Source organism: Ips typographus, linkage group LG9 (genome assembly GCF_016097725.1).
Source record: "Ips typographus isolate SLU linkage group LG9, UJ_Ityp_2.0, whole genome shotgun sequence".
Classification (NCBI taxonomy): domain Eukaryota; kingdom Metazoa; phylum Arthropoda; class Insecta; order Coleoptera; family Curculionidae; genus Ips; species Ips typographus.
This window is the reverse complement of record NC_138430.1, coordinates 1519492-1545701: the sequence shown is the minus strand read 5'-3', so window position 1 is coordinate 1545701 and position 26210 is coordinate 1519492. Positions and strand designations below refer to the sequence as shown.

Genomic DNA, 26210 nt, shown 5'->3' with positions numbered 1-26210 from the left:
AGAAATGATAGTTGTGTGCAACATCTGGTGACATCTGTACTCAACTCTATGAGTTAGAACCATTAATTGATCAACCAATCAGATCGGTGTTTACCGAATGATGCGGCATTAATGGTGCTGTTCCTAGATTTTGGAACGCCATCTGTACTTTCTAACTCATAGAGTTGAGTACAGATGTCACCAGATGTTGCACACAACTATCAGGTTTAGATATGTTATAATATAAAAATTGCTATAGTATTTACATAATTTTTGTAGAACATTGCTTATTATTTCAAAAAACTTAAAGGTTTTTGTATATTGTTTCAGAGATCCACCTTACCCAAAAAACCTGTGTTATATTGTCGACATACCTCAGTTACACCAGATTTTGGATCAATTAATGGTAAGTTGTGTTATTTTAATTAGTTTACAATTGTTTATAGGTTAGAGTATACTTGTGGTGGAATAAATGTACCTTTAATTAACATTATGGCGAGATTTTGAGAAACAAAAACACTATAATAATATGGACAATAAAACCAAAAAATAAAAAATACCACAGCATTGTCAACTTATTTAACAGAATATTAAAATTAGAGATAAAACAAATTTTAGTTATCGAAATAATCAAAAATTGATCTGCACAACTGAAAACCGATTCAAACACAGAATTTTAAGAGGAATCCAAATATTATGCAAAAATTGTTACTTTTCCAGTATACAGGGTATACATTGTAGTGGTTTTTTGGGAAAAATATTTTTTTACTCAAACATGATATATGAATTTGTTTCTTTCAGATTTTAAATCGAATCCAGCCCTATCGTTACCAGCCTTAAACGAGTATAGCAGAAAAGCAGTTTCTGATCCACTTTCTTGTCTTTCTTCCGATCAGAGTGCACCAGCTATTTTTGAGTAAGTATCAAATTTTTGTATCAAATCAGATTGTTTGTCTCCAGTAAATACACTGAAGAACAGGAAAGAATTTTAAATTACCGGTAAAGTAAATTAAATTTTACTTTACCAGTAAATTACAAATAATGTGTTTCAGGCAATTCAAATTTTGGCACCGCTTTTCTCCCTGACTGTAGCAGATTTTGTAGTGTTTTTTTAGGTTATTGGATAGGAAATTTAATGAGGATTCCAAAAATGTACTTAAAACAGTAATTTTCTTACTCCAAGTAGGTTTTACAGGCAATTTTGTCCTTGACTGTTTTTTCAAACTGTGTTTCAGACAGTTCAAACTTTGACACCGTTTTCTCTCTGACTGTACCAAATTTTGTAATGTTTTTTTTAGGTTATTGGATAGAAAATTTAATGAGGATTCTAACAATGTGCTTAAAACAATCATTTTCTTTTTACAAGTGGGTTTTACAGGCGATTTTGTACTTGACTGTTCGTTCAAACTGTGTTTCAGGCAGTTCAAATTTTGACACCGCTTTTCTCCCTGACTGTACCAGATTTTGTAGTGTTTTTTTAGGTTATTGGATAGGAAATTTAATGAGGATTCCAAAAATGTGCTTAAAACAGTAATTTTCTTACTACAAGTGGGTTTTACAGGCGATTTTGTCCTTGACTGTTTTTTCAAACTGTGTTTCAGACAGTTCAAATTTTGACACCGTTTTCTCTCTGACTGTACCAAATTTTGTAATGTTTTTTTTAGGTTATTAGATAGGAAATTTAATGAGGATTCTAACAATGTGCTTAAAACAATCATTTTCTTTTTCCAAGTGGGTTTTACAGGCGATTTTATCCTTGACTGTTCGTTCAAACTGTGTTTCAGACAGTTCAAACTTTGACACCGTTTTCTCTCTGACTGTACCAAATTTTGTAATGTTTTTTTTTGGTTATTGGATAGGAAATTTAATGAGGATTCCAAAAATGTGCTTAAAACAGTAATTTTCTTACTCCAAGTGGGTTTTACAGGCGATTTTGTCCTTGACTGTTTTTTCAAACTGTGTTTCAGACAGTTCAAACTTTGACACCGTTTTCTCTCTGACTGTACCAAATTTTGTAATGTTTTTTTAGGTTATTGGATAGGAAATTTAATGAGGATTCCAAAAATGTGCTTAAAACAGTAATTTTCTTACTCCAAGTAGGTTTTACAGGCGATTTTGTCCTTGACTGTTCATTCAAACTGTGTTTCAGACAGTTCAAACTTTGACACCGTTTTCTCTCTGACTGTACCAAATTTTGTAATGTTTTTTTAGGTTATTGGATAGGAAATTTAATGAGGATTCCAAAAATGTGCTTAAAACAGTAATTTTCTTACTCCAAGTGGGTTTTACAGGCGATTTTGTCCTTGACTGTTCGTTCAAACTGTGTTTCAGGCAGTTCAAACTTTGACACCACTTTTCTCTCTGACTGTACCAAATTTTGTAATGTTTTTTTTTTGGTTATTGGATAGTAAATTTAATGAGGATTCGAAAAATGTGCCTAAAACAGTAATTTTGTTACTCCAAGTGGGTTTTACAGGCGATTTTCTCCTTGACTGTTCCTTCAAACTGTGTTTCAGGCAGTTCAAACTTTGACACCGCTTTTCTCTCTGACTGTACCAAATTTTGTATTGTTTTTTTTAGGTTATTGGATAGGAAATTTAATGACGATTCCAAAAATGTACTTAAAACAGTCATTATCTCACTCCAAGTGGGTTTTTCAGGCAATTTTGTCCTACTGACTATCCTTCAAACCGTGTTCAAATTTCAGGCCACAATTTTTAAATATTTGTTGCACCAAACCAGTTTTACTTAAATAACTCAAAAACACTCAAAGTTACAACAAAATTGCAAAAGATCAAAAATGTTTCTAATCAACTCCTTAACCCAACACCATAAGTTTGCAGGACCGTTTTTGCTTACAGTATACAGGGTGTGCATAAAAATTATGATGATTGACTGTTTTTGGCCATTCTGTACGCAATTTTTCAGATTTTTTCAGATTTTTTGCTCACCACCACTGGAAAGAGGAGCTCGAGACGGTTAATTTGAGTGGTTCAACCTCCCTGAACTCCCAAAAATAACCGAGTTACAGGGCGTTCAAATTTTAAACCATAATTTCAACTGATTTCAAAATTGATTGCATCAAACTAGTTTTTTCTAAATATTATAAAAAAGTATTTGCAGTCGTTTTGGTGGATTTTTAAGGCCAAAACATTAAAAAATAGTAAATTTTTTTGAAAAGTGGCTTGACACTGTTTTTCAGTCGTGCGAGTCACTTTTTAAGGTCAAAACGCTAAGAAAAAGTCAAATATAATTAAAAAAACTGATTTAGTCGGCTATTTCCACTTATTCTAGTCCATTTTTATTGTCAAAATTATGGAAAATAGTAACATTTTATGAAAATGAACTTACTGGACCATTTTCAGTCATTCTAGTCAATTTTCAATGTGAAAACCTCGAAAAAACAGTAGAATTTTGTACAAATTGACTTACTAAAACATTTGAAGTATTGTAGTCAATTTTTAAAGGTCAAAACCGTAAAAAACCGTGAAATTTTATGATAAATTACTTACTGAACTATTTTCAATTATTCCAGTCAATTTTCAATGTCAAAACCTTGAAAAACAGTCAAATTTAATAAAAATACACTTAATGGACCATTTCCAGTGATTCTAGTCAATTTTCCAAGCCAAAGCATTGAAAAACAGTCAAATTTAATAAAAATTGACTTGCTAAACTATTTGCAATCATTCTAGTCAATTTTCTATGTCAAAACCTTGAAAAACAGTTAAATTTTATAAAAATTGACTTACTGGACCATTTTCAGTGATTCTAGTCAATTTTCCAGGTAAAAGCGTTAAAAAACAGACAAATTTAATAAAAATTGACTTGCTATACTATTTGCAATCATTCTAGTCAATTTTCAATGTCAAACCCTTGAAAAACAGTTAAATTTTATAAAAATACACTTACTGGACCATTTTCAGTGATTCTAGTCAATTTTCCAGGTAAAAGCGTTAAAAAACAGTGAAATTTTATAAAAATTTACTCCCTAGAAGATTTGCAGTATTGTAGTCAATTTTCAAACTTTAAAATCTTGAAAAAAACGTAAAATTTAATGACAATTTACTTACTGGACCATTTTCAGTGATTCTAGTCAATTTTCCAAGTAAAAGCGTTAAAAAACAGTCAAATTTAATAAAAATTGACTTGCTAAACTATTTGCAATCATTCTAGTCAATTTTCAATGTCAAAACCTTGAAAAACAGTCAAATTTTATAAAAATACACTTACTGGACCATTTCCAGTGATTCTAGTCAATTTTCTAAGTAAAAGCGTTAAAAAACAGTCAAATTTAATAAAAATTGACTTGCTAAACTATTTGCAATCATTCTAGTCAATTTTCAATGTCAAAACCTTGAAAAGCAGTCAAATTTTATAAAAAATGACTTACTGTATCATTTTCAGTCATTCTAGTCAATTTTCCAGGTAAAAGTGTTAAAAAACAGTGAAATTTTATAAAAATTTACTCCCTAGAAGATTTGCAGTATTGTAGTCAATTTTCAAACTTTAAAATCTTGAAAAAAACGTAAAATTTAATGACAATTTACTTACTGGACCATTTCCAGTGATTCTAGTCAATTTTCTAAACTAAAGCATTAAAAAACAGTCTCATTTTCAGTCATTCTAGTCAATTTTCCAGGTAAAAGCGTTAAAAAACTGTCAAATTTTATAAAAATTGACTTGCTAAACTATTTGCAATTATTGTAGTCAATTTTCAATGTCAAAACCTTGATAAACAGTCAAATTTTATAAAAATGTACTCACTGGAACATAAAAATTGACCTACTAAAACATTTGCTGTATTGTAGTCAATTTTAATGTTGTAATAAATTCGCGTTTCTTCTGTTTTGTAGCGGTAGCCGTCATCGGGAGCAGAGTGTGACGTCAGAAGATGGCGGCTTGGACAATGACAGTTTTCGGTCAAATAGCAGCGGCGGCAGCAGTACTGGAAGTGACGTGAAACTGAGACGTCACAATGCGTCCAGACAAAAAATCAGACCTCCTTCTACTTTCCTGGAAGGTAGACGTGATGAAAACATTCGAACGGTATGTAAATGTGCTGTAAAAGTTATATAAACAGTGTTGCCAACTTTCCACCAAAAAAGATGCCAGATTTCACTCAAATTCCCCAGATTTTTTTAAGTTTTTTTTTTAATTTTGTTTTCGTTCTACTACTTCTTTGTACATTGAAAATCCTCTTAAATTACTATTATTACGTCTGCTTTTTTGCTGATCACAAAACGAACAAAATTTTGAAAATATTTGTAGAATAAGTCACAACCAGGAAAGTTCATAAACTTGAAAAAAAATAAATAAATAAAAAAAGTAAAAATAAAATAAATAAAATAATAAAAAAATAATAATAATAAATAATTTCATAAATTTACATAAAATTAGAACTGTATTGCTTTTTTGGGCATCATTCTTTTTTGCTTTTATAGCTTAATGGTGTGGTAATTGACAGTTTGTCAGCATTTTGGCATCCAAATTTAGTAAACTTTACGTTTCATATGACCATGTGAACCAATTTTGCCAGTTGACACGTTTGTATGTCAAAACTGTCAAAATTGTATTGATACTCACGTGACACGTCTCTTACAATTTCAACTTTTGCAACTGTCTATAGATTTGATTTACCAACTTTTCAACGTTTAGACTACATTTTAAAAGCCACGTGATTAATTCTGACAGATGTCAAATGGCCTCAATCGTGCTGTAAGCTCAAAAAATCTAATAATCAAAGTCACGTGACCTGTCTCTTACAATTTAAAGTTTTGCAACTGTCTAAACTTAATTCATCAATGTTTTAACGTTTAAAGTACATTTTAAAAGTCACGTGACTAATTTTGACAGGTGTCAATTAGTCTTTACAGTGTTGCACGTTCAAAATTACATTATCAAAGTCAAGTGGTGTGTCTCTTCCTACAATTTAAGTTTTGACAACTGTCTTAATGTGATTTACTATATTTTTAGCGCTTAAATTACATTTTAAAAGTCACGTGACTAATTTTGACAGGTGTCCACTAGCCTTTACGGTGTTGCCAGCTCAGAATTGCATTGAATTGAATCTACATTAATTATTGTTCATTTAAAGCCCTCCAATGGCTATCTGTTCGCGGACGACACAACCGTTATGTCTAGCGGGGCTACACTCTCGGAGCTGTTGTTTCGTTCTGGGGAGGTTCAAACCAGAGTCGAGTCTTGGTTTTCTAATAATAAATTAGTCTTAAATCACACTCAAGAGTTGATTCTTTCTACTTCGGACAACGTGTCCTTCGGACAAGGGTAATACCGTCTCATTGATGATCGTTTGAGCTGGAAGGCGCATGTTGACTGCCTTTCCAATAAACTCTTCATATTTATGTTACATCTGAGAGAGACACAATTAGAAGTAAAAGTCCTAAGAAGTGCTTATTTTGCATTGTTCCACTCGAAAATCCGGTATGGTATAGCAGTTTGGGGTGGCTCTGCTCATTCTGTTCGAATCTTCCTGCTCCAAAAGAGAGCTATCCGAATCATGTTGAGGCTTAGAGATTGTTATAGACAGCATTTTAAGGATTTGCTTAACATTTCCATTGGCATTTAAGTAGGGGACTTCAAGTCTCTGCTAACAATTGTCCTAATTTACGATATTACAATAAGCTTCCTTATTGCATCAGGACAATGGAGGGTTGTGCTTTTGAGAGGGCGGTCAAGCAGGTTCTTCTCTTCGGAGGAGGAATATTTTAATTATTCCTTTTTCAAAAGTGAGCGTCAGTTTTGTATGTTATTTCATATTTGTATGTGCATGTATAAGTTTTATCCGTAAGTGTACTGTAACTGGCGTAGGACCAAATTTTTCATTTTTTGACCATAGCTCAGTCACACCCTGTACACTCGGATCCGTGACAACTTTCACAAAGATCTTTAAGGTCATCAGAAAGAGGAAGAAAATCCCTTTTAATCCTTAAAAAGTCTATTAAAATCGAGTGAAAAACATTTTTTATTATACTTAACAGAAAATACTACATTTTCAACTGTTTATAAAATACAGTAAACATGACATTTTCGGAACAGCGCACGGAAATTTTTTCCCGATCCCTCTTTCCGTGCGCTTAATAATAAACATAGATATCCATGATACTAGATATCCTATGGCAACCCGAAGAAAAAAAAGAAACGAGTAATGTGTCTATACACCGCCCTCTGTACAAGAAAGCCTAGAATGTCACTTTTAATGGCGGCGTTAGCGGTTTTCGTTTTGTACACAAACCTATGCAGATGCAGTAGAAAATATGTTTTTTTTTATTTTTTCGTGTAGTTGATTAGAAGTTGTGAGTGAAAAATCAAAGAACGCTTCATTCCTGATCCAGATATGTATAGTTATGGTTTTTTATACCCAATAAAGTCCAGCCAAAGCAAGTTTGGTTAGAACCCTTTGTCCTGGAAAGTACAACAAACTAATGTGAAAACTGCTCAATCAAAGAAAATTTGGAAATCCTTGAAGCTAGGTAAGCAAAACTGGTAAATGGGTTTTATATTATTACCAAGACCTTTCTTTTAAAATGTAAATGTGCCAATGGAACTTCTAAAAGCTGTCCTGTTTCTTCCTTTTAAACCTTTGTTGCTCTCAAAATGCAGGCGGCCTCAAAATGTAACTCACATATCTATGTATGTAAGAGGCAATAAGTTTACTGAATGAGAAGGCATATTGTACTGACCACTGAGTATTGTGTTGGAGTAAAATCATTCCACTTCAAAGCTTTCAACCACTGTTGGGTTCGAGCAGGGTCTTTTGGAAAGTAAAAGACTGACACTTTTGGGCCTTTTACTAAATTGCTTTTACAATTTGGCAAACAACAAGTGGACGGCATATTGTAGAGGCAATAGAATTTAAGTTAAAAAACCAACAACAAATTATAGAACAATGAAGGAACAATAACAATAGTGATAACACAATAAAATGAACACAAACTACACTTTCACTAGAACAATAAACATATAAACAACAATATACAGGGTGGACCATAAGTAATGGGACATAGAGCTACAGCATATTCCTGACATCAAAATAATACGATTTAGCTGAATTGTCCTATACCGAAAATTAATATTAAGAAAGATACAGGGTGTGAAAGTTGAAATTTTATTTTTGTTTTTTTATCATATCTTCACGGTCGTTTGATATAAATTACTGAAAGTTGGTATAAAGGGGTTTTGGCAGGCGGGAAATACGATGCTTTCATTTGTTTTGTAGTAGCTGATAAGGGGCGCTAGCTGCAACCATATCCGTTCCTTCAAGAGACTCTAACTTTTTTTTACGGAACTGAAACGACCATATGCTCTCAAAACATGATTCTACGATGTTTTCTATGTAAAAAAGGTATACTTGTTGTAAGTCTTAAAAGTTGACTGTTTTCGAGTTATTTAATGTTTTATTATTGCATGCATTGTCGTATGTTAATACGATATGTGCTGTATACCCTTAAGTTACACACATAACAGTTTCTGTATGTAAATTTGACCGTTTAAAAAATGTTTGTAAACTTTAAAATAAAGCTAGTTGTTATGAACGCCCTTTTTGTTTTTGTATCAAATCCTACTTAGAATTTAAAAAAAAATAGTAATTAAAATCTGCTGTACATGTAAATGCATGCAATAATAAAAGATTAAATAACTCGAAAACGGTCGACTTTTAAGACTTACAACAAGTATACCTTTTTTACGTAGAAAACATCTTAGAATCATATTTTGAAGTCCGTTTCACCGCCGTTTCAGTTCCGTAAAAAAAAGTTTGAGCCTCTTGAAGGGACGGAGATGGTTACCGCTAGCGCCCCCTATCAGCTACTACAAAACAAATGAAAGCATCGTATTTTACGCCTGCTAAAACCCCTTTATACCAACTTTCAGTAATTTATATCAAAAGACCGTGAAGATATGACAAAAAAGCTAAAATAAAATTTCAACTTTCACACCCTGTATCTTTCTTAATATTAACTTTCGGTATAGGACAATTCAGCTAAATCGTATTATTTTGATGTCAGGAATATGCTGTAGCTCTATGTCCCATTACTTATGGTCCACCCTGTATAATAGCAAACAAAAATTACTTGGGCAAGTAATCCCAAGTCTTGACTTTAAACCTTAAAAATTGATTTAATCATGGAAAAACTCAATTTCCACAATACAAACAAATGCAAACTGTCAACCACTATTTCGGCCATATTGGAATTTTTGGCATTCACCTTCTTGGCTTTCTTGTACAGAAGGCGGTGATTTATTACATTTTGCAAAAATGAATTCAGATTGTGAAGAAAATCGGGATATTCCCGAAAATATCTTACAACGAGCGGTAGAAGTGAGTGCAGATTTATTACGAGTGAAATCCAGGTTGAGATATGAACAAGAATATAACAGTTTTACCGAATGGCGGACTCAGAAACGAATCAAAATTGTGAGTGACGATATTCTTTTAGTATATTTTTCTGAAAAGAGTCGATTCTCTATGTTAAAGAGTTGTTTGGCAATAAAAGAAAATACTCACCATCAATATCCAAAAACGATTGCTTTTTTGAAACGACAAACTGTAGGATATATACCAAAGAAATCCAAGATTCTTACAGCAGAACAAGTAACCAAATTTTTATGTGAAACTTCAGATGGAGAATATCAACTAGCAAAAGTAATTTTAGTGTTTGGCATCTTCGGTGCATGCCGCAGAGATGATTTAATACGTTTGAGTTTAGATGATGTGGAAGATAATGGGCGTTTCCTTGTCGTGTTCTGACGAGATGGAAAAACTCACAGGTCAAGAAGTTTTACCATTACCAATGAAAATTGCAAATTCGATCCCTGTACAATTTACCGTAAATACGCAGATCTCCGCCCTAAACATATGGAGAGTAGAAGATTATTTGTTGCATACCGAAACCAAAGATGTTACGCTCAACATGTTGGGTGCCATACTATCAGTGGTATTCCAAAACTTGTTGCAAAATACCTAAAACTAAAAAATCCCGAAGAATATACCGGACATGGGCTAAGGCGCTCTTCGGCAACCATGTTGGTGGAAAACGGCGGTTATTTGCTCACTTTGAAAAGACACGGAGGATGGCTTTCCTCCAATGTAGCAGAAGGATATATAGAAGAGTCCATACAAAGAAAAATTGAAGTATCACGGAAGTTGTTTAGCCCTTGTAACTTGGAAACTACAACATCTGTAACAGTCAATCAAGAGAACCAAAGCACACACGAACACTCCGCTTCAACATCTTTAGCAGAGTCTTTAGTTCAACAAAAAGAAATGCAAAAGGAATTGAGCTTCAACAATAATACGAATTGTACAATAAATATTACTATTAATAATAACGGTTATGTCCAAAATTAATTTTCTTAGAATTACCTACTTGTATTTTTTTTGTTAATTTGAGTTGTATGTACTTACATTTTTACTGTTTTAAAAATAAAAATAAATATTCCCGATTTTCTTAATAATTTTTTGCGATATTTTTTGTTTATGTTGATTTCAGGTACCTAAGTATAATAAAAAATATCGTTCATTACTCGTCCAGAAATGGATTTTCCGTTCTTGCATGACTTCCCACGGAAAAATCCTCATTTCTGTACTGGTAATGAAATATACTATTGCTGTCCCATTCTGTTTGACGAGCAGTTTAGTTGAGAGAAACCTCCACATAAGCATTACTCAAGCAAGCTAATAGAGGTCCAGCTAGAGTGAGTTTAATCAATGCTTGCGGTTAAATTCCAAAGATCTAATTATTGTGCTGTTGCAATGCTTTCATTGAAACGTTAATTAGAGTTGACAAGTCGAATGCGGTATGTTATTACCCCTGATTTAATGCGTTTTGAACGTTCAATTTGGTTAAAATCGACATAGTACGGTCACAATATTTATTATTAAAGTCAATTCAAGTGCAGAGTGTTTGCGAAAATGCAAAATGTTTAGATAATTTGCAGCAAAACACACGAAAACCAAAAAATGTGTGGTTATTTAAGTATCTAACGAACAGGGATGTTCCAGAAAGAATTTAATTAAAAACTAAATGTGATCGCGTTTACCCAGTTCTAAGTGGGTGTAATTCTAAATTACTGAGTGCAGAAAGTTATTCTGAACATTTTTGCTCTCTTATAAGATTTCCGTAACTCTAACCGTTTCTGAGATATTCGACTTTTTTTTCAAATTGCTTCAAAGTTTTAAAAAATTTCGTTTTTTCGTCATTTTTGGGGTATGCACGACTGAAGAAATCTCAAAATATTTTCCTTAAACTCTTCTTTCATCTTGTGCTAACCGTAACACGATCGAATATATACAGTGTCTTCAAAAAAACAAAAAAGAAAAACCGTTAAATTTGAATTAAACGTTCTGCCAGTTGTGACTGCGTTTACCTGGTCCTAAGTGACAGTAAACCTAGTCTATTCAGTGGAGAAAGTTATTCTGAACATTTTTGGTCTCTTGTAAGATTTCCGTAACTCTAACCGTTTCTGAGATATTCGACTTTCTTTTTTCATCTTTTTTGAAATTATTTCAAATTTTTTGAAATTTCTGTATCTAGGGTATTTTTTGTATTTTAGAGATCACGAAAAACTCCAAATGTTTGTCCTTTTTTGCGCTTTAATCTCGTGCTAACCGCAACACGATCGAATATATACGGGGTGTTCAAAAAATAAAAAGAAAAACCGTTAAATTTGAATTAAACATTCTGCCAGTTGTAACTGCGTTTACCTGGTCCTAAGTGACAGTAAACCTAGTCTATTAGGTGGAGAAAGTTATTCTGAGCATTTTTGGTCTCTTATAAGATTTCCGTAACTGTAACCGTTTCTGAGATATTCGACTTCCTTTTTTATTTTTTTTTGGAATTTCTTCAAGTTTTTTGAAATTTCTGTATCTCGGGTATTTTTTGTATTTTAGAGACCGCTAAAAACTCCAAATGTTTGTCCTTTTTTGCGCTTTAACCTTGTGCTAACAGCAACACGATCGAATATATACAGGGTGTTCAAAAAATAAAAAGAAAAACCGTTAAATTTGAATTAAACGTTCTGCCAGTTGTGACTGCGTTTACCTGGTCCTAAGTGACAGTAAACCTAGTCTATTAAGTGGAGAAAGTTATTCTGAACATTTTTGGTCTCTTGTAAGATTTCCGTAACTCTAACCGTTTCTGAGATATTCGACTTTCTTTTTTCATTTTTTTTGGAATTTCTTCAAGTTTTTTGAAATTTCTGTATCTCGGGTATTTTTTTATTTTAGAGACTGCAAAAAACTCTAAATGTTTGTCCTTTTTTGCGCTTTCACCTCGTGCTAACCGCAACACGATCGAATATATACAGAGTGTTCAAAAAAACAAAAAAGAAAAACCGTTAAATTTGAATTAAACGTTCTGCCAGTTGTGACTGCGTTTACCTGGTCCTAAGTGACAGTAAACCTAGTTTATTAAGTGGAGAAAGTTATTCTGAACATTTTTGCTCTCTTATAAGATTTCCGTAACTCTAACCGTTTCTGAGATATTCGACTTTTTTTTCAAATTGCTTCAAAGTTTTAAAAAATTTCGTTTTTTCGTCATTTTTGGGGTATGCACGACTGAAGAAATCTCAAAATATTTTCCTTAAACTCTTCTTTCATCTTGTGCTAACCGTAACACGATCGAATATATACAGTGTCTTCAAAAAAACAAAAAAGAAAAACCGTTAAATTTGAATTAAACGTTCTGCCAGTTGTGACTGCGTTTACCTGGTCCTAAGTGACAGCAAACCTAGTCTATTAAGTGGAGAAAGTTATTCTGAACATTTTTGGTCTCTTGTAAGATTTCCGTAACTCTAACCGTTTCTGAGATATTCGACTTTCTTTTTTCATCTTTTTTGGAATTGCTTCAAATTTTTGAAATTTCTGTATCTCGGGTATTTTTTTATTTTAGAGACGGCAAAAAACTCTAAATGTTTGTCCTTTTTTGCGCTTTCACCTCGTGCTAACCGCAACACGATCGAATATATACAGTGTCTTCAAAAAAACAAAAAAGAAAAACCGTTAAATTTGAATTATATATTCTGCCAGTTGTGACTGCGTTTACCTGGTCCTAAGTGACAGTAAACCTAGTCTATTCAGTGGAGAAAGTTATTCTGAACATTTTTGGTCTCTTGTAAGATTTCCGTAACTCTAACCGTTTCTGAGATATTCGACTTTCTTTTTTCATCTTTTTTGAAATTATTTCAAATTTTTTGAAATTTCTGTATCTCGGGTATTTTTTGTATTTTAGAGATCACGAAAAACTCCAAATGTTTGTCCTTTTTTGCGCTTTAACCTCGTGCTAACCGCAACACGATCGAATATATACGGGGTGTTCAAAAAATAAAATGAAAAACCGTTAAATTTGAATTAAACATTCTGCCAGTTGTAACTGCGTTTACCTGGTCCTAAGTGACAGTAAACCTAGTCTATTAGGTGGAGAAAGTTATTCTGAGCATTTTTGGTCTCTTATAAGATTTCCGTAACTGTAACCGTTTCTGAGATAATCGACTTTTTTTCGAATTGCTTCAAAGTTTTGAAAATTTAGTTTTTTCGCCATTTTTGGGGTATGCACGACTGAAGAAATCTCAAAATATTTGCCTTAAACTCTTCTTTCATCTTGTGCTAACCGTAACACGATCGAATATATACAGAGTCTTCAAAAAAACAAAAAAGAAAAACCGTTAAATTTGAATTAAACGTTCTGCCAGTTGTGACTGCGTTTACCTGGTCCTAAGTGACAGCAAACCTAGTCTATTAAGTGGAGAAAGTTATTCTGAACATTTTTGGTCTCTTGTAAGATTTCCGTAACTCTAACCGTTTCTGAGATATTCGACTTTCTTTTTTCATCTTTTTTGGAATTGCTTCAAATTTTTGAAATTTCTGTATCTCGGGTATTTTTTTATTTTAGAGACGGCAAAAAACTCTAAATGTTTGTCCTTTTTTGCGCTTTCACCTCGTGCTAACCGCAACACGATCGAATATATACAGTGTCTTCAAAAAAACAAAAAAGAAAAACCGTTAAATTTGAATTATATATTCTGCCAGTTGTGACTGCGTTTACCTGGTCCTAAGTGACAGTAAACCTAGTCTATTCAGTGGAGAAAGTTATTCTGAACATTTTTGGTCTCTTATAAGATTTCCGTAACTTTAACCGTTTCTGAGATATTCGACTTTCTTTTTTCATCTTTTTTGAAATTGTTTCAATTTTTTTGAAATTTCTGTATCTCGGGTATTTTTTTATTTTAGAGACTGCAAAAAACTCTAAATGTTTGTCCTTTTTTGCGCTTTTACCTCGTGCTAACCGCAACACGATCGAATATATACAGGGTGTTCAAAAAATCAAAAAAGAAAAACCGTTAAATTTGAATTAAACGTTCTGCCAGTTGTGACTTCGTTTACCTGGTCCTAAGTGACCGTAAAAGTCTATTAAGTGGAGAAAGTTATTCTGAACATTTTTGCTCTCTTATAAGATTTCCGTAACTCTAACCGTTTCTGAGATATTCGACTTTTTTTTCAAATTGCTTCAAAGTTTTAAAAAATTTCGTTTTTTCGCCATTTTTGGGGTACGCACGACTGAAGAAATCTCAAAATATTTGCCTTAAACTCTTCTTTCAACTTGTGCTAACCGCAACACGATCGAATATATACAGGGTGTTCAAAAAAACAAAAAGAAAAACCGTTAAATTTGAATTAAACGTTCTGCCAGTTGTGACTGCGTTTACCTGGTCCTAAGTGACAGTAAACCTAGTCTATTAAGTGGAGAAAGTTATTCTGAACATTTTTGGTCTCTTATAAGATTTCCGTAACTTTAACCGTTTCTGAGATATTCGACTTTCTTTTTTCATCTTTTTTGGAATTGCTTCAAAATTTTGAAATTCCTGTATCTCGGGTATTTTTTTTTATTTTAGAGACGGCAAAACACTCCAAATGTTTGTCTCTTTTTGCGCTTTCACCTCGTGCTAACCGCAACACAATCGAATATATACAGGGTGTTCAAAAAATCAAAGAAGAATAACCGTTAAATTTGAATTAAGCGTTCTGCCAGTTGTGACTGCGTTTACCTGGTCCTAAGTGACAGTAAACCTAGTTTATTAAGTGGAGAAAGTTATTCTGAACATTTTTGGTCTCTTATAAGATTTCTGTAACTCTAACCGTTTCTGAGATATTCGACTTTTTTTCAAATTGCTTCAAAGTTTTGAAAATTTCGTTGTTTGCCAGTTTTGGGGTATACACGACTGAAGAAATCTCAAAATATTTGCCTTAAACTCTTCTTTCATCTTGTGCTAACCGTAACACGATTGAATATATACAGGGTGTTCAAAAAATCAAAAAGAAAAACCGTTAAATTTGAATGAAACGTTCTGCCAGTTGTAACTGCGTTTACCTGGTCCTAAGTGACAGTAAACCTAGTCTATTAAATGGAGAAAGTTATTCTGAACATTTTTGGTCTCTTGTAATATTTCCGTAACTCTAACCGTTTCTGAGATATTCGACATTTTTTTCGAAATTGCTTCAAATTTTCGAAATTTCTGTATCTCGAGTATTTTTTTTATTTTAGAGACGGCAAAAAACTCTAAATGTTTGTCTCTTTTTGCACTTTCACCTCGTGCTAACCGCAACACGATCGAATATATACAGAGTGTTCAAAAAATCAAAAAAGAAAAACCGTTAAATTTGAATTAAACGTTCTGCCAGTTGTGACTGAGTTTACCTGGTCCTAAGTGACAGTAAAACTAGTCTATTAAGTGGAGAAAGTTATTCTGAACATTTTTGGTCTCTTGAAAGATTTCCGTAACTCTAACCGTTTCTGAGATATTCGACTTTTTATTCAAATTGCTTCAAAGTTTTAAAAATTTCGTTTTTTCACCATTTTTGGGGTATGCCCGACAGTAAAAACCTCAAAATATTTGTCTTAAACTCCTCTTTCATCTTGTGCTAACCGTAAAACGATCGAATATATACAGGGTGTTCAAAAAACAAAAAGAAAAACCGTTAAATTTTAATTAAACGTTCTGCCAGTTGTAACTGCGTTTAACTGGTCCTAAGTGACAGTAAACCTAATCTATTAAGTGGAGAAAGTTATTCTGAACATTTTTGGTCTCTTGTAAGATTTCCGTAACTTTAACCGTTTCTGAGATATTCGACTTTCTTTTTTCCTCTTTTTTGAAATTGTTTCAATTTTTTTGAAATTTCTGTATCTCGGGTATTTTTTTATTTTAGAGACTGCAAAAAACTCTAAATGTTTTTCCTTTTTTGCGCTTTCACCTCGTGCTAACCGCAACACGATCGAATATATACAGAGTGTTCAAAAAAACAAAAAAGAAAAACCGTTAAATTTGAATTAAACGTTCTGCCAGTTGTGACTGCGTTTACCTGGTCCTAAGTGACAGTATATTATACTATTAAGTGGAGAAAGTTATTCTGAACATTTTTGCTCTCTTGTAAGATTTCCGTAACTCTAACCGTTTCTGAGATATTCGACTTTTTTTTCAAATTGCTTCAAAGTTTTAAAAAATTTCGTTTTTTCGTCATTTTTGGGGTATGCACGACTGAAGAAATCTCAAAATATTTTCCTTAAACTCTTCTTTCATCTTGTGCTAACCGTAACACGATCGAATATATACAGTGTCTTCAAAAAAACAAAAAATAAAAACCGTTAAATTTGAATTAAACGTTCTGCCAGTTGTGACTGCGTTTACCTGGTCCTAAGTGACAGCAAACCTAGTCTATTAAGTGGAGAAAGTTATTCTGAACATTTTTGGTCTCTTGTAAGATTTATGTAACTTTAACCATTTCTGAGATATTCGACTTTTTTTTTTCATTTTTTTTGGAATTTCTTCAAGTTTTTTGAAATTTCTGTATCTCGGGTATTTTTTGTATTTTAGAGATCGCGAAAAACTCCAAATGTTTGTCCTTTTTTGCGATTTAACCTCGTGCTTACCGCAACACGATCGAATATATACAGGGTGTTCAAAAAATAAAAAGAAAAACCGTTAAATTTGAATTAAAGGTTCTACCAGTTGTGACTGCGTTTACCTGGTCCTAAGTGACAGTAAACCTAATCTGTTAAGTGAAGAAAATTATTCTGAACATTTTTGGTCTTATATAAGATTTCCGTAACTCTAACCGTTTCTGAGATATTCGACTTTATTTTTTCATCTTTTTTGGAATTGCTTCAAAATTTTGAAATTTCTGTATCTCGGGTATTTTTTTTATTTTAGAGACGGTAAAAAACTCTAAATGTTTGTCCTTTTTTGCGCTTTCACCTCGTGCTAACCGCAACACGATCGAATATATACAGAGTGTTCAAAAAAACAAAAAGAAAAACCGTTAAATTTGAATTAAACGTTCTGCCAGTTGTGACTGCGTTTACCTGGTCCTAAGTGACAGCAAACCTAGTCTATTAAGTGGAGAAAGTTATTCTGAACATTTTTGGTCTCTTGTAAGATTTCCGTAACTCTAACCGTTTCTGAGATATTCGACTTTCTTTTTTCATCTTTTTTGAAATTATTTCAAATTTTTTGAAATTTCTGTATCTCGGGTATTTTTTGTATTTTAGAGACTGCAAAAAACTCTAAATGTTTTTCCTTTTTTGCGCTTTCACCTCGTGCTAACCGCAACATGATCGAATATATACAGAGTGTTCAAAAAAACAAAAAAGAAAAACCGTTAAATTTGAATTAAACGTTCTGCCAGTTGTAACTGCGTTTACCTGGTCCTAAGTGACAGTAAACCTAATCTATTAAGTGGAGAAAGTTATTCTGAACATTTTTGGTCTCTTGTAAGATTTCCGTAACTTTAACCGTTTCTGAGATAATCGACTTTTTTTCGAATTGCTTCAAAGTTTTGAAAATTTAGTTTTTTCGCCATTTTTGGGGTATGCACGACTGAAGAAATCTCAAAATATTTGCCTTAAACTCTTCTTTCATCTTGTGCTAACCGTAACACGATCGAATATATACAGAGTCTTCAAAAAATCAAAAAAGAAAAACCGTTAAATTTGAATTAAACGTTCTGCCAGTTGTGACTGAGTTTACCTGGTCCTAAGTGACAGTAGAACTAGTCTATTAAGTGGAGAAAGTTATTCTGAACATTTTTGGTCTCTTGAAAGATTTCCGTAACTCTAACCGTTTCTAAGATATTCGACTTTTTTTTCAAATTGCTTCAAAGTTTTGAAAATTTCGTTTTTTTTGCCATTTTTGGGGTACGCACGACTGAAGAAATCTCAAAATATTTGCCTTAAACTCTTCTTTCAACTTGTGCTAACCGCAACACGATCGAATATATACAGGGTGTTCAAAAAAACAAAAAGAAAAACCGTTAAATTTGAATTAAACGTTCTGCCAGTTGTGACTGCGTTTACCTGGTCCTAAGTGACAGTAAACCTAGTCTATTAAGTGGAGAAAGTTATTCTGAACATTTTTGGTCTCTTATAAGATTTCCGTAACTTTAACCGTTTCTGAGATATTCGACTTTCTTTTTTCATCTTTTTTGAAATTGTTTCAATTTTTTTGAAATTTCTGTATCTCGGGTATTTTTTTATTTTAGAGACTGCAAAAAACTCTAAATGTTTGTCTTTTTTTGCGCTTTCACCTCGTGCTAACCGCAACACGATCGAATATATACAGGGTGTTCAAAAAATCAAAAAAGAAAAACCGTTAAATTTGAATTGAACGTTCGGCCAGTTGTGACTGCGTTTACCTGGTTCTAAGTGACAGTAAACCTAGTTTATTAAGTGGAGAAAGTTATTCTGAACATTTTTGGTCTCCTATAAGATTTCTGTAACTCTAACCGTTTCTGAGATATTCGACTTTTTTTTAAAATTGCGTCAAAGTTTTGAAAATTTCGTTTTTCCGCCATTTTTGGGGTATGCACGACTGTAAAAACCTCAAAATATTTGTCTTAAACTCCTCTTTCATCTTGTGCTAACCGCAAAACGATCGAATATATACAGGGTGTTCAAAAAATGAAAAAGAAAAACCGTTAAATTTGAATTAAACGTTCTGCCAGTTGTGACTGCGTTTACCTGGTCCTAAGTGACAGTAAACCTAGACTACTATAAAAACTGGAAAACTTTGGCAAATAGGTATATCATAATATTTATTTCTCAAATGGGGAGTGAGATAGGCCTTAAGGCCCTTTTCGCCGTTTCCCCTCAAACCTTCCACACCTTACCACCCCTGACCTACGCCACCCAGATGTTCCATCTCCCTGACGAAGCCAAGAATCTGTTCCCACTCCAAGGAAGACAGTTCCCTGCAGGAGGGTGTGGAAGCCCCAAGAAAGCGCCTCCTGATAGACGACCAGCGATGTCAGACTCCTAATAGCTGATATGATGTTTCCTCCACCGTTCCACATTGTGAACAAACAAGGCTATTCACCAATTCCTAGCAGATGCAAAATGTCAGGGACTCCTTGACATCAACCATTTGGAGTTTTCCTTGGCTGCACCCTTCCACCTGTGACTCTCCCGCAAACCCCATATGTGCCGGAATCCACACTAGGTTTACCTGCTTCTGCTCTGCCGCTTTGTTCAGGGCATCCCAGCGTCCCTGAATCAGTCTGTCGTCCATCCTGGCACTACAAAGTGCCTTTAAGACTGTCGGAGTAGATCTCGATTACTCCCTCTTGTCCTTCTGTAACTTCCTTGCTTGTGGCGACCTCGAGGATTGTAAACGATTCCGCCTGAAAGCTGGTTGTTTACGCCACCAGCGAAAAATATGCCCCCTTGTTGGTGTCTTGTCGGGACATTCCCGCCCCAGACTATCCCGTATTGGGAGACTTTGAGCCGTCGGTGTACCAGCTTTGCACTTCTTCTCGAGAAGTCACTGACCTACTATCCCAACTATCCCTGGTTGGGATTTCTACCTTAAACTTCATTTCGAACCTAAGTCTTACGTCAGGTGCGACCACCTTTCCCCCAGGATGCATAGCGGCCGCTATACTTGTATGTCCTTGACGCAGGTAGTTGTCACGCCTTTTAGAGCCGCATTCCATCCTCTACAGCGGCCTCTCTGCGTATCCACAGAGGAAAGAACAGAAGAACGTTTAATGCGAGACTCGGTGTCGTCCGCATTGCGCCGGTTATTGCCAGACAGGCTAGTCTTTGCAAACCAGCCAGGTTTTGGGATACGAAGGCCTTCTCCACCGCCCAACACCAGCCGAAGGAGCGTTATAACGGCCGTGTATAACCACCTCATAACGTGTGGTTTTAGGCCCCAGTTTTCTTCCCAGCCCCCTGCGCAAATGCCACATAGTAACAGCCTTTTGTATGACTTTGTCCTCTCCCACAAGTCTAAGAGGTTTTCCGTACAAGACTGCCGGCCTATAATCCTTAACTTGCCTTCTCTTTGTAAAGAGCATCATCTCCGTTTTGCTAGGATTAACTGAAATCCGGCATCGGTGCATCATCTCTCCAGGAATTTCCCTTGAGATGAGAAATAGGGCGTCGTCCGCATAGAAGACCTCGATCTCCAGCCGTTCCTTTCAAATGCCCTCTCCACATCAAAGAAGAGGACCAATTTGACCTCCTTGTCTTGTAATCCCTGTTCAGCTTTTTGCACCAGAGCATGGAGAGCCGTATCTGTCGACCTTCCTTTCCTGTACGCATGCTGGTTACTATGCAGCGGTGTCCTGATGAGGACTTTCTCTGTTAGCTACCTGTTTATCATCCTTTCCAGCGTTTTCATGAGGAACGACGTTAAACTGAACTGAACGTGAATGATTTGGGCTTAGTGTAGTCCCTTTTACCAGGTTTTGGTATAAAGACCACTTTCGCTGACCGCCAATCATTTGGGACATTGCCACGCTGGCCCTGAAGATCTTCCTGAAAAACGGGAGTAAGATCTCTAGGCCCGACTGTAGCATCATTGGAATTATCCAGTCTGGACCTGCGGCTTTATATGAACAGAATTGAATCCTGAATCCCATCCATTAGGGCAGGAAGGTGTTTGGGGCTAGGAGAAGTCGCAAAGTCTCCTTTTCCGTTTCCGTCCAAGTGCCGTCCCCATTTTTTAGAGTTTCTATCTCATTATTAGAATCTTTTGCAAACCGAGCTGAATCTGACAGGGATTCAACCTCACCGCAGAATTTCCGTCAGCTTTGAGGTAAAGTTCTCCAGTTTTCGTTGCGATTACCCTTTGGTGGCTCGGTGGAAAGCCCTCCTAGCATCATTTCTCATACTCTGAAGAACCTTAGTCCACCAGTAGAAGTACCAACCGCCTTGAGTTCGCACGATTTGTAGAAGCCTGATATCCTATCATCGTTTATTCTTTGTACCTCAAGTTCCAGCTCTCTGGAGGTTATGTTTCCTTCAAAGAACTCCAGGGACTGGCTAAGGTGGTCTCTGTATTGAGACCAAGCAGCTTTCTTCGGGTTCCTCTTTTTAGGTATGATGAAGTTAGGAAATTGTTATTCCAAAAATTACGGTGATTTACATTATTTTATACTAATAACTATTCAAATACATCCAGTAAATGAAACTACTACTTGCAAATCATTGAATTCATTTTGTTTAAATGGCCAAGTTTTATTTCCAGCAAAACCAGCTTTTGCTTGGTCGAACTTTAGATTAATGATCCTCTTTACATTTCCTGTTAAAAGCGTGGAAAGAATATAACAAGACTACACAGGAAGCTAATAAATAAAACCCCAAGTGGTTTTTGTTTTGCTTATTGTTTGCCTGAATAATATATCATTCTGAAGGAGAAAATATGCAAAACGTTTTTAAATTAGTCCCTAACAGTGTAAATTACAATTACTTCAAGTTAAACGACTGTCGGTAGTATTTAAGTATAATGGAAACTTTAACTAAATTCAATTTCAATCTGATAACCTAAAAAAAACAATAAAATACGGTACTGTCCGGGAGTAGAGTGTTGTCAAAGTTTAAACTGTAAAAATGTCTGTTGAATGAACAGTCTGCGATAAAATCGACTGTAAAACCCACTTTTAGTGACCGGATCACAATTTTAAGCACATTTTTTGAATCCTCATTAAATTTTCTATCTGATAACTTAAAAAAACAATAAAATACGGTACTGTCCGGGAGTAGAATGCTGTCAAAGTTTAAACTGTAAAAATGACTGTCGAAAGAACAGTCTGCGACAAAATCGACCGTAAAACCCACTTGTAGTAACCTGATCACATTTTTAAGCACATTTTTGAAATCCTGATTAAATTTCCTATCTGATAACCTAAAAAAAACTGTAAAATACGGTACTGTCTGGGAGTAGAATGCTGTCAAAGTTTAAACTGTAAAAATGACTGTTGAAAGAACAGTCTGCGACAAAATCGACCGTAATACCCACTTCTAGTGACCGGATCACAAATTTAAGCACATTTTTTGAATCCTCATTAAATTTTCTATCCGATAACCTCAAAAAACACTTAAAAATTCGATAAACTCCCGGAGAAAAGTCCTATCAAAGTTTAAACTGTACAAATGACGATTAAAAGGACAGTTTGCGATAAGATCGTTCGTAAAACCCACTTGTGGTGACCGGATCACATTTTTAAGCACATTTTTGAAATCCTGATTAAATTTCCTATCTGATAACCTAAAAAAAACTGTAAAATACTGTACTGTCTGGGAGTAGAGTGCTGTCAAAGTTTAAACTGTAAAAATGTCTGTTGAAAGAACAGTCTGCGACAAAATCGACCGTAAAACCCACTTGTAGTGGCCGGATCACAAATTTAAGCACATTTTTTGAATCCTCATTAAATTTCCTATCTGATAACCTAAAAAAAACAGTAAAATTTGGAACAGTCTAAAAGTAAAACGCTGTCAAAATTTAAACTGTAAAACTGTCTGTTGAAAGAACAGTCTGCGACAAAATCGACCGTAAAATCCACTTGTAGTGGCCGGATCACAATTTTAAGCACATTTTTTGAATCCTCATTAAATTTTCTATCCGATATCCTCAAAAAACACTTAAAAATTCGATACAGTCCCGGAGAAAAGTCCTGTCAAAGTTTAAACTGTACAAATGACGAGTAAAAGGACAGTCTGCGATAAGATCGTTCGTAAAACCCACTTGTGGTGACCGGATCACAATTTTAAGCACATTTTTGAAATCCTCATTAAATTTCCTATCTGATAACTTAAACAAAACTGTAAAATACGGTACTGTCTGGGAGTAGAGTGCTGTCAAAGTTTAAACTGTAAAAATGTCTGTTGAAAGAACAGTCTGCGACAAAATCGACCGTAAAACCCACTTGTAGTGACCGGATCACAATTTTAAGCACATTTTTGAAATCCTCATTAAATTTCCTATCTGATAACCTAAAAAAAAACAGTAAAATTCGGAACTGTCTAAAAGTAAAACGCTGTCAAAGTTTAAACTGTAAAAATGCCTGTTGAAAGAACAGTCTGCGACAAAATCGACCGTAAAACCCATTTGTAGTAACCGGATCACATTTTTAAGCACATTTTTTGAATCCTTATTAAATTTTCTATCCGATAACCTCAAAAAACACTTAAAAATTCGTTACAGTCCCGGAGAAAAGTCCTGTCAAAGTTTAAACTGTACAAATGACGATTAAAAGGACAGTCTGCGATAAGATCGTTCGTAAAACCCACTTGTGGTGACCGGATCACATTTTTAAGCACATTTTTGAAATCCTCATTAAATTTCCTATCTGATAACCTAAAAAAAACAGTAAAATACGGTACTGTCTGGGAGTAGGAGTGTTGTCAAAGTTTAAACTGTAAAAATGTCTGTTGAATGGACAGTCTGCGATAAAAATCGACTGTAAAACCCACTTGTAGTGACCGGATCACAATTTTAAGCACATTTTTGAAATCCTCATTAAATTTCCTATCTGATAACCTCAATAAACACTTAAAAGTTCGATACAGTCCCGGAGAAAAGTCCTGTCAAAATTTAAACTGTACAAATGACGAAACAGTAAAATACGATACTGTCTGGGAGTAGAGTGCTGTCAAAGTTTAAACTGTAAAAATGTCTATTGAAAGAACAGTCTGCGACAAAATCGACCGTAAAACCCACTTGTAGTGACCGGATCACAGTTTTAAGCACATTTTTGAAATCCTCATTAAATTTCCTATCTGATAACTTAAAAAAAACTGTAAAATACGGTACTGTCTGAGAGTAGAGTGCTGTCAAAGTTTAAACTGTAAAAATGTCTATTGAAAGAACAGTCTGCGACAAAATCGACCGTAAAACCCACTTGTAGTAACCGGATCACAATTTTAAGCACATTTTTCGAATCCTTATTAAATTTTCTATCCGATAACCTCAAAAAACACTTAAAAATTTGTTACAGTCCCGGAGAAAAGTCCTGTCAAAGTTTAAACTGTACAAATGACGAGTAAAAGAACAGTCTGCGATAAGATCGTTGGTAAAACCCACTTGTGGTGACCGGATCACAATTTTAAGCACATTTTTGAAATCCTCATTAAATTTCCTATCTGATAACCTAAAAAAACAGTAAAATACGGTACTGTCTAGGAGTAGAGTGCTGTCAAAGTTTAAACTATAAAAATGACTGTTGAAAGAACAGTCTGCGACAAAATCGACCGTAAAACCCACTTGTAGTGGCCGGATCACAAATTTAAGCACATTTTTTGAATCCTCATTAAATTTCCTATCCGATAACCTCAAAAAACACTTAAAAATTCGATACAGTCCCGGAGAAAAGTCCTGTCAAAGTTTAAACTGTACAAATGACGATTAAAAGGACAGTCTGCAATAAGATCGTTCGTAAAACCCACTTGTGGTGACCTGATCACAATTTTAAGCACATTTTTGAAATCCTCATTAAATTTTCTATCTGATAACCTAAAAAAAACAGTAAAATACGGTACTGTCTGGGAGTAGAATGCTGTCAAAGTTTAAACTGTAAAAATGTCTGTTGAAAGAACAGTCTGCGACAAAATCGACCGTAATACCCACTTGTAGTGACCAGATCACAATTTTAAGCACATTTTTTGAATCCTCATTAAATTTTCTATCTGATAACCTAAAAAAACACTTAAAAATTCGATACAGTCCCGGAGAAAAGTCCTGTCAAAGTTTACGTCTACTTTTGTACTGTACTGTCTGTACAAATGACGATTAAAAGGACAGTCTGCGATAAGATCGAACGATCTTATCGACTTTTCAAAGCTAAAGATGCCCTTTTTCGGGTCACGTGACTGTTGTTGACAGGTGTCAATTTAAATTGTCACCATCACGTGACCTGCTTTTAGAATTTCAGCTTTTCCTGAACTGTTTAAATGTCATTTACACACTTTTCTACATAAAAGACATTTTCCGGGTCACGTGACTATTATTGATAAGCTATTATTGTCACTATTACGTGACGTGTATTTTACAATTTCAGCCTTTACAACTGTCTAAATTTGATTTAATAAATTTTCAATGTTTAAACTATACATTTCAAAAGTCACGTGACTAATTATGACAGGTGTCAACTGACCGTTACAGTGTTGGAGGCAGTGATGTAAAAGCGGTAATATTCGAGTCGAAAAATTTACATTTTTGGAAATTTTCGGGAAAATTACTTCATGTCTAAATTGATAGGGAGACTAACTGTCACACTTGTCATTGTCAAATTTGTCACGCGTTCTAATGAGATAACTTTTGACATTTAAATTTAATGATTAAAAGTACAACAAAATTCAATTTAGTTTTGGTACAACTACTTAAAAAAATAATTATTTTTTAATTTTCAGATTTCTAGAAAAAAAAAAATTAAAACAAAAAAAATAAAAAAAAAAAAAAAAATTATAATTTTTCTAGAAATGTACCGGACTTTTTAGGTAAAAATGTCCATAAATTAAATTTTTCGAAAATTTTACATCCAGCTGGTTGCACACGTCACGTGACGTGTATTTTCTGTACAAACTAAATTTTATAGATCACGTGACTAATTTTGTTCGATGGCAACACTGGTTTTTCCAACCTTAAAAACTACATTTTCCGGTAAAACTAATAAATAAAAAAAAATAAAAAAAAAATAAAACAAAAAAACAAAAAAAAAATAAAATACCACACCAATCTTCTAATTAACTTCGTGAAAAGAATCTTTTCTTATAAAAAAAAACTTTTGAATAATAATAACCGCCGTTAACTTATAACGAAATATTCGCCCTAAATTATCAAATTTCGTGATATCACGCAACTTGTTTTATGTTTTCTGATAAGACCGTATAGTTCTGGGTAAGATTTATGTGGGCTTTAATAAGGAATGTGTTCTAAAAATA

At 34.1% G+C, this 26210-nt stretch overlaps 1 protein-coding gene across 2 annotated transcripts in view; it reads left to right on the top strand.

Annotated features, from left to right (window-relative positions):
* LOC145733478 (uncharacterized) overlaps positions 1-26210 on the top strand; it is a 242926-nt gene that overhangs the window by 61842 nt on the left and 154874 nt on the right. For both annotated transcript variants that reach the window (XM_081986324.1, XM_081986323.1), the window contains 3 exons: positions 310-385; positions 781-895; positions 4836-5028. In XM_081986324.1, the coding sequence (XP_081842450.1) occupies positions 310-385; positions 781-895; positions 4836-5028 (384 nt within the window). The remainder of the gene's footprint in view (positions 1-309; positions 386-780; positions 896-4835; positions 5029-26210) is intronic.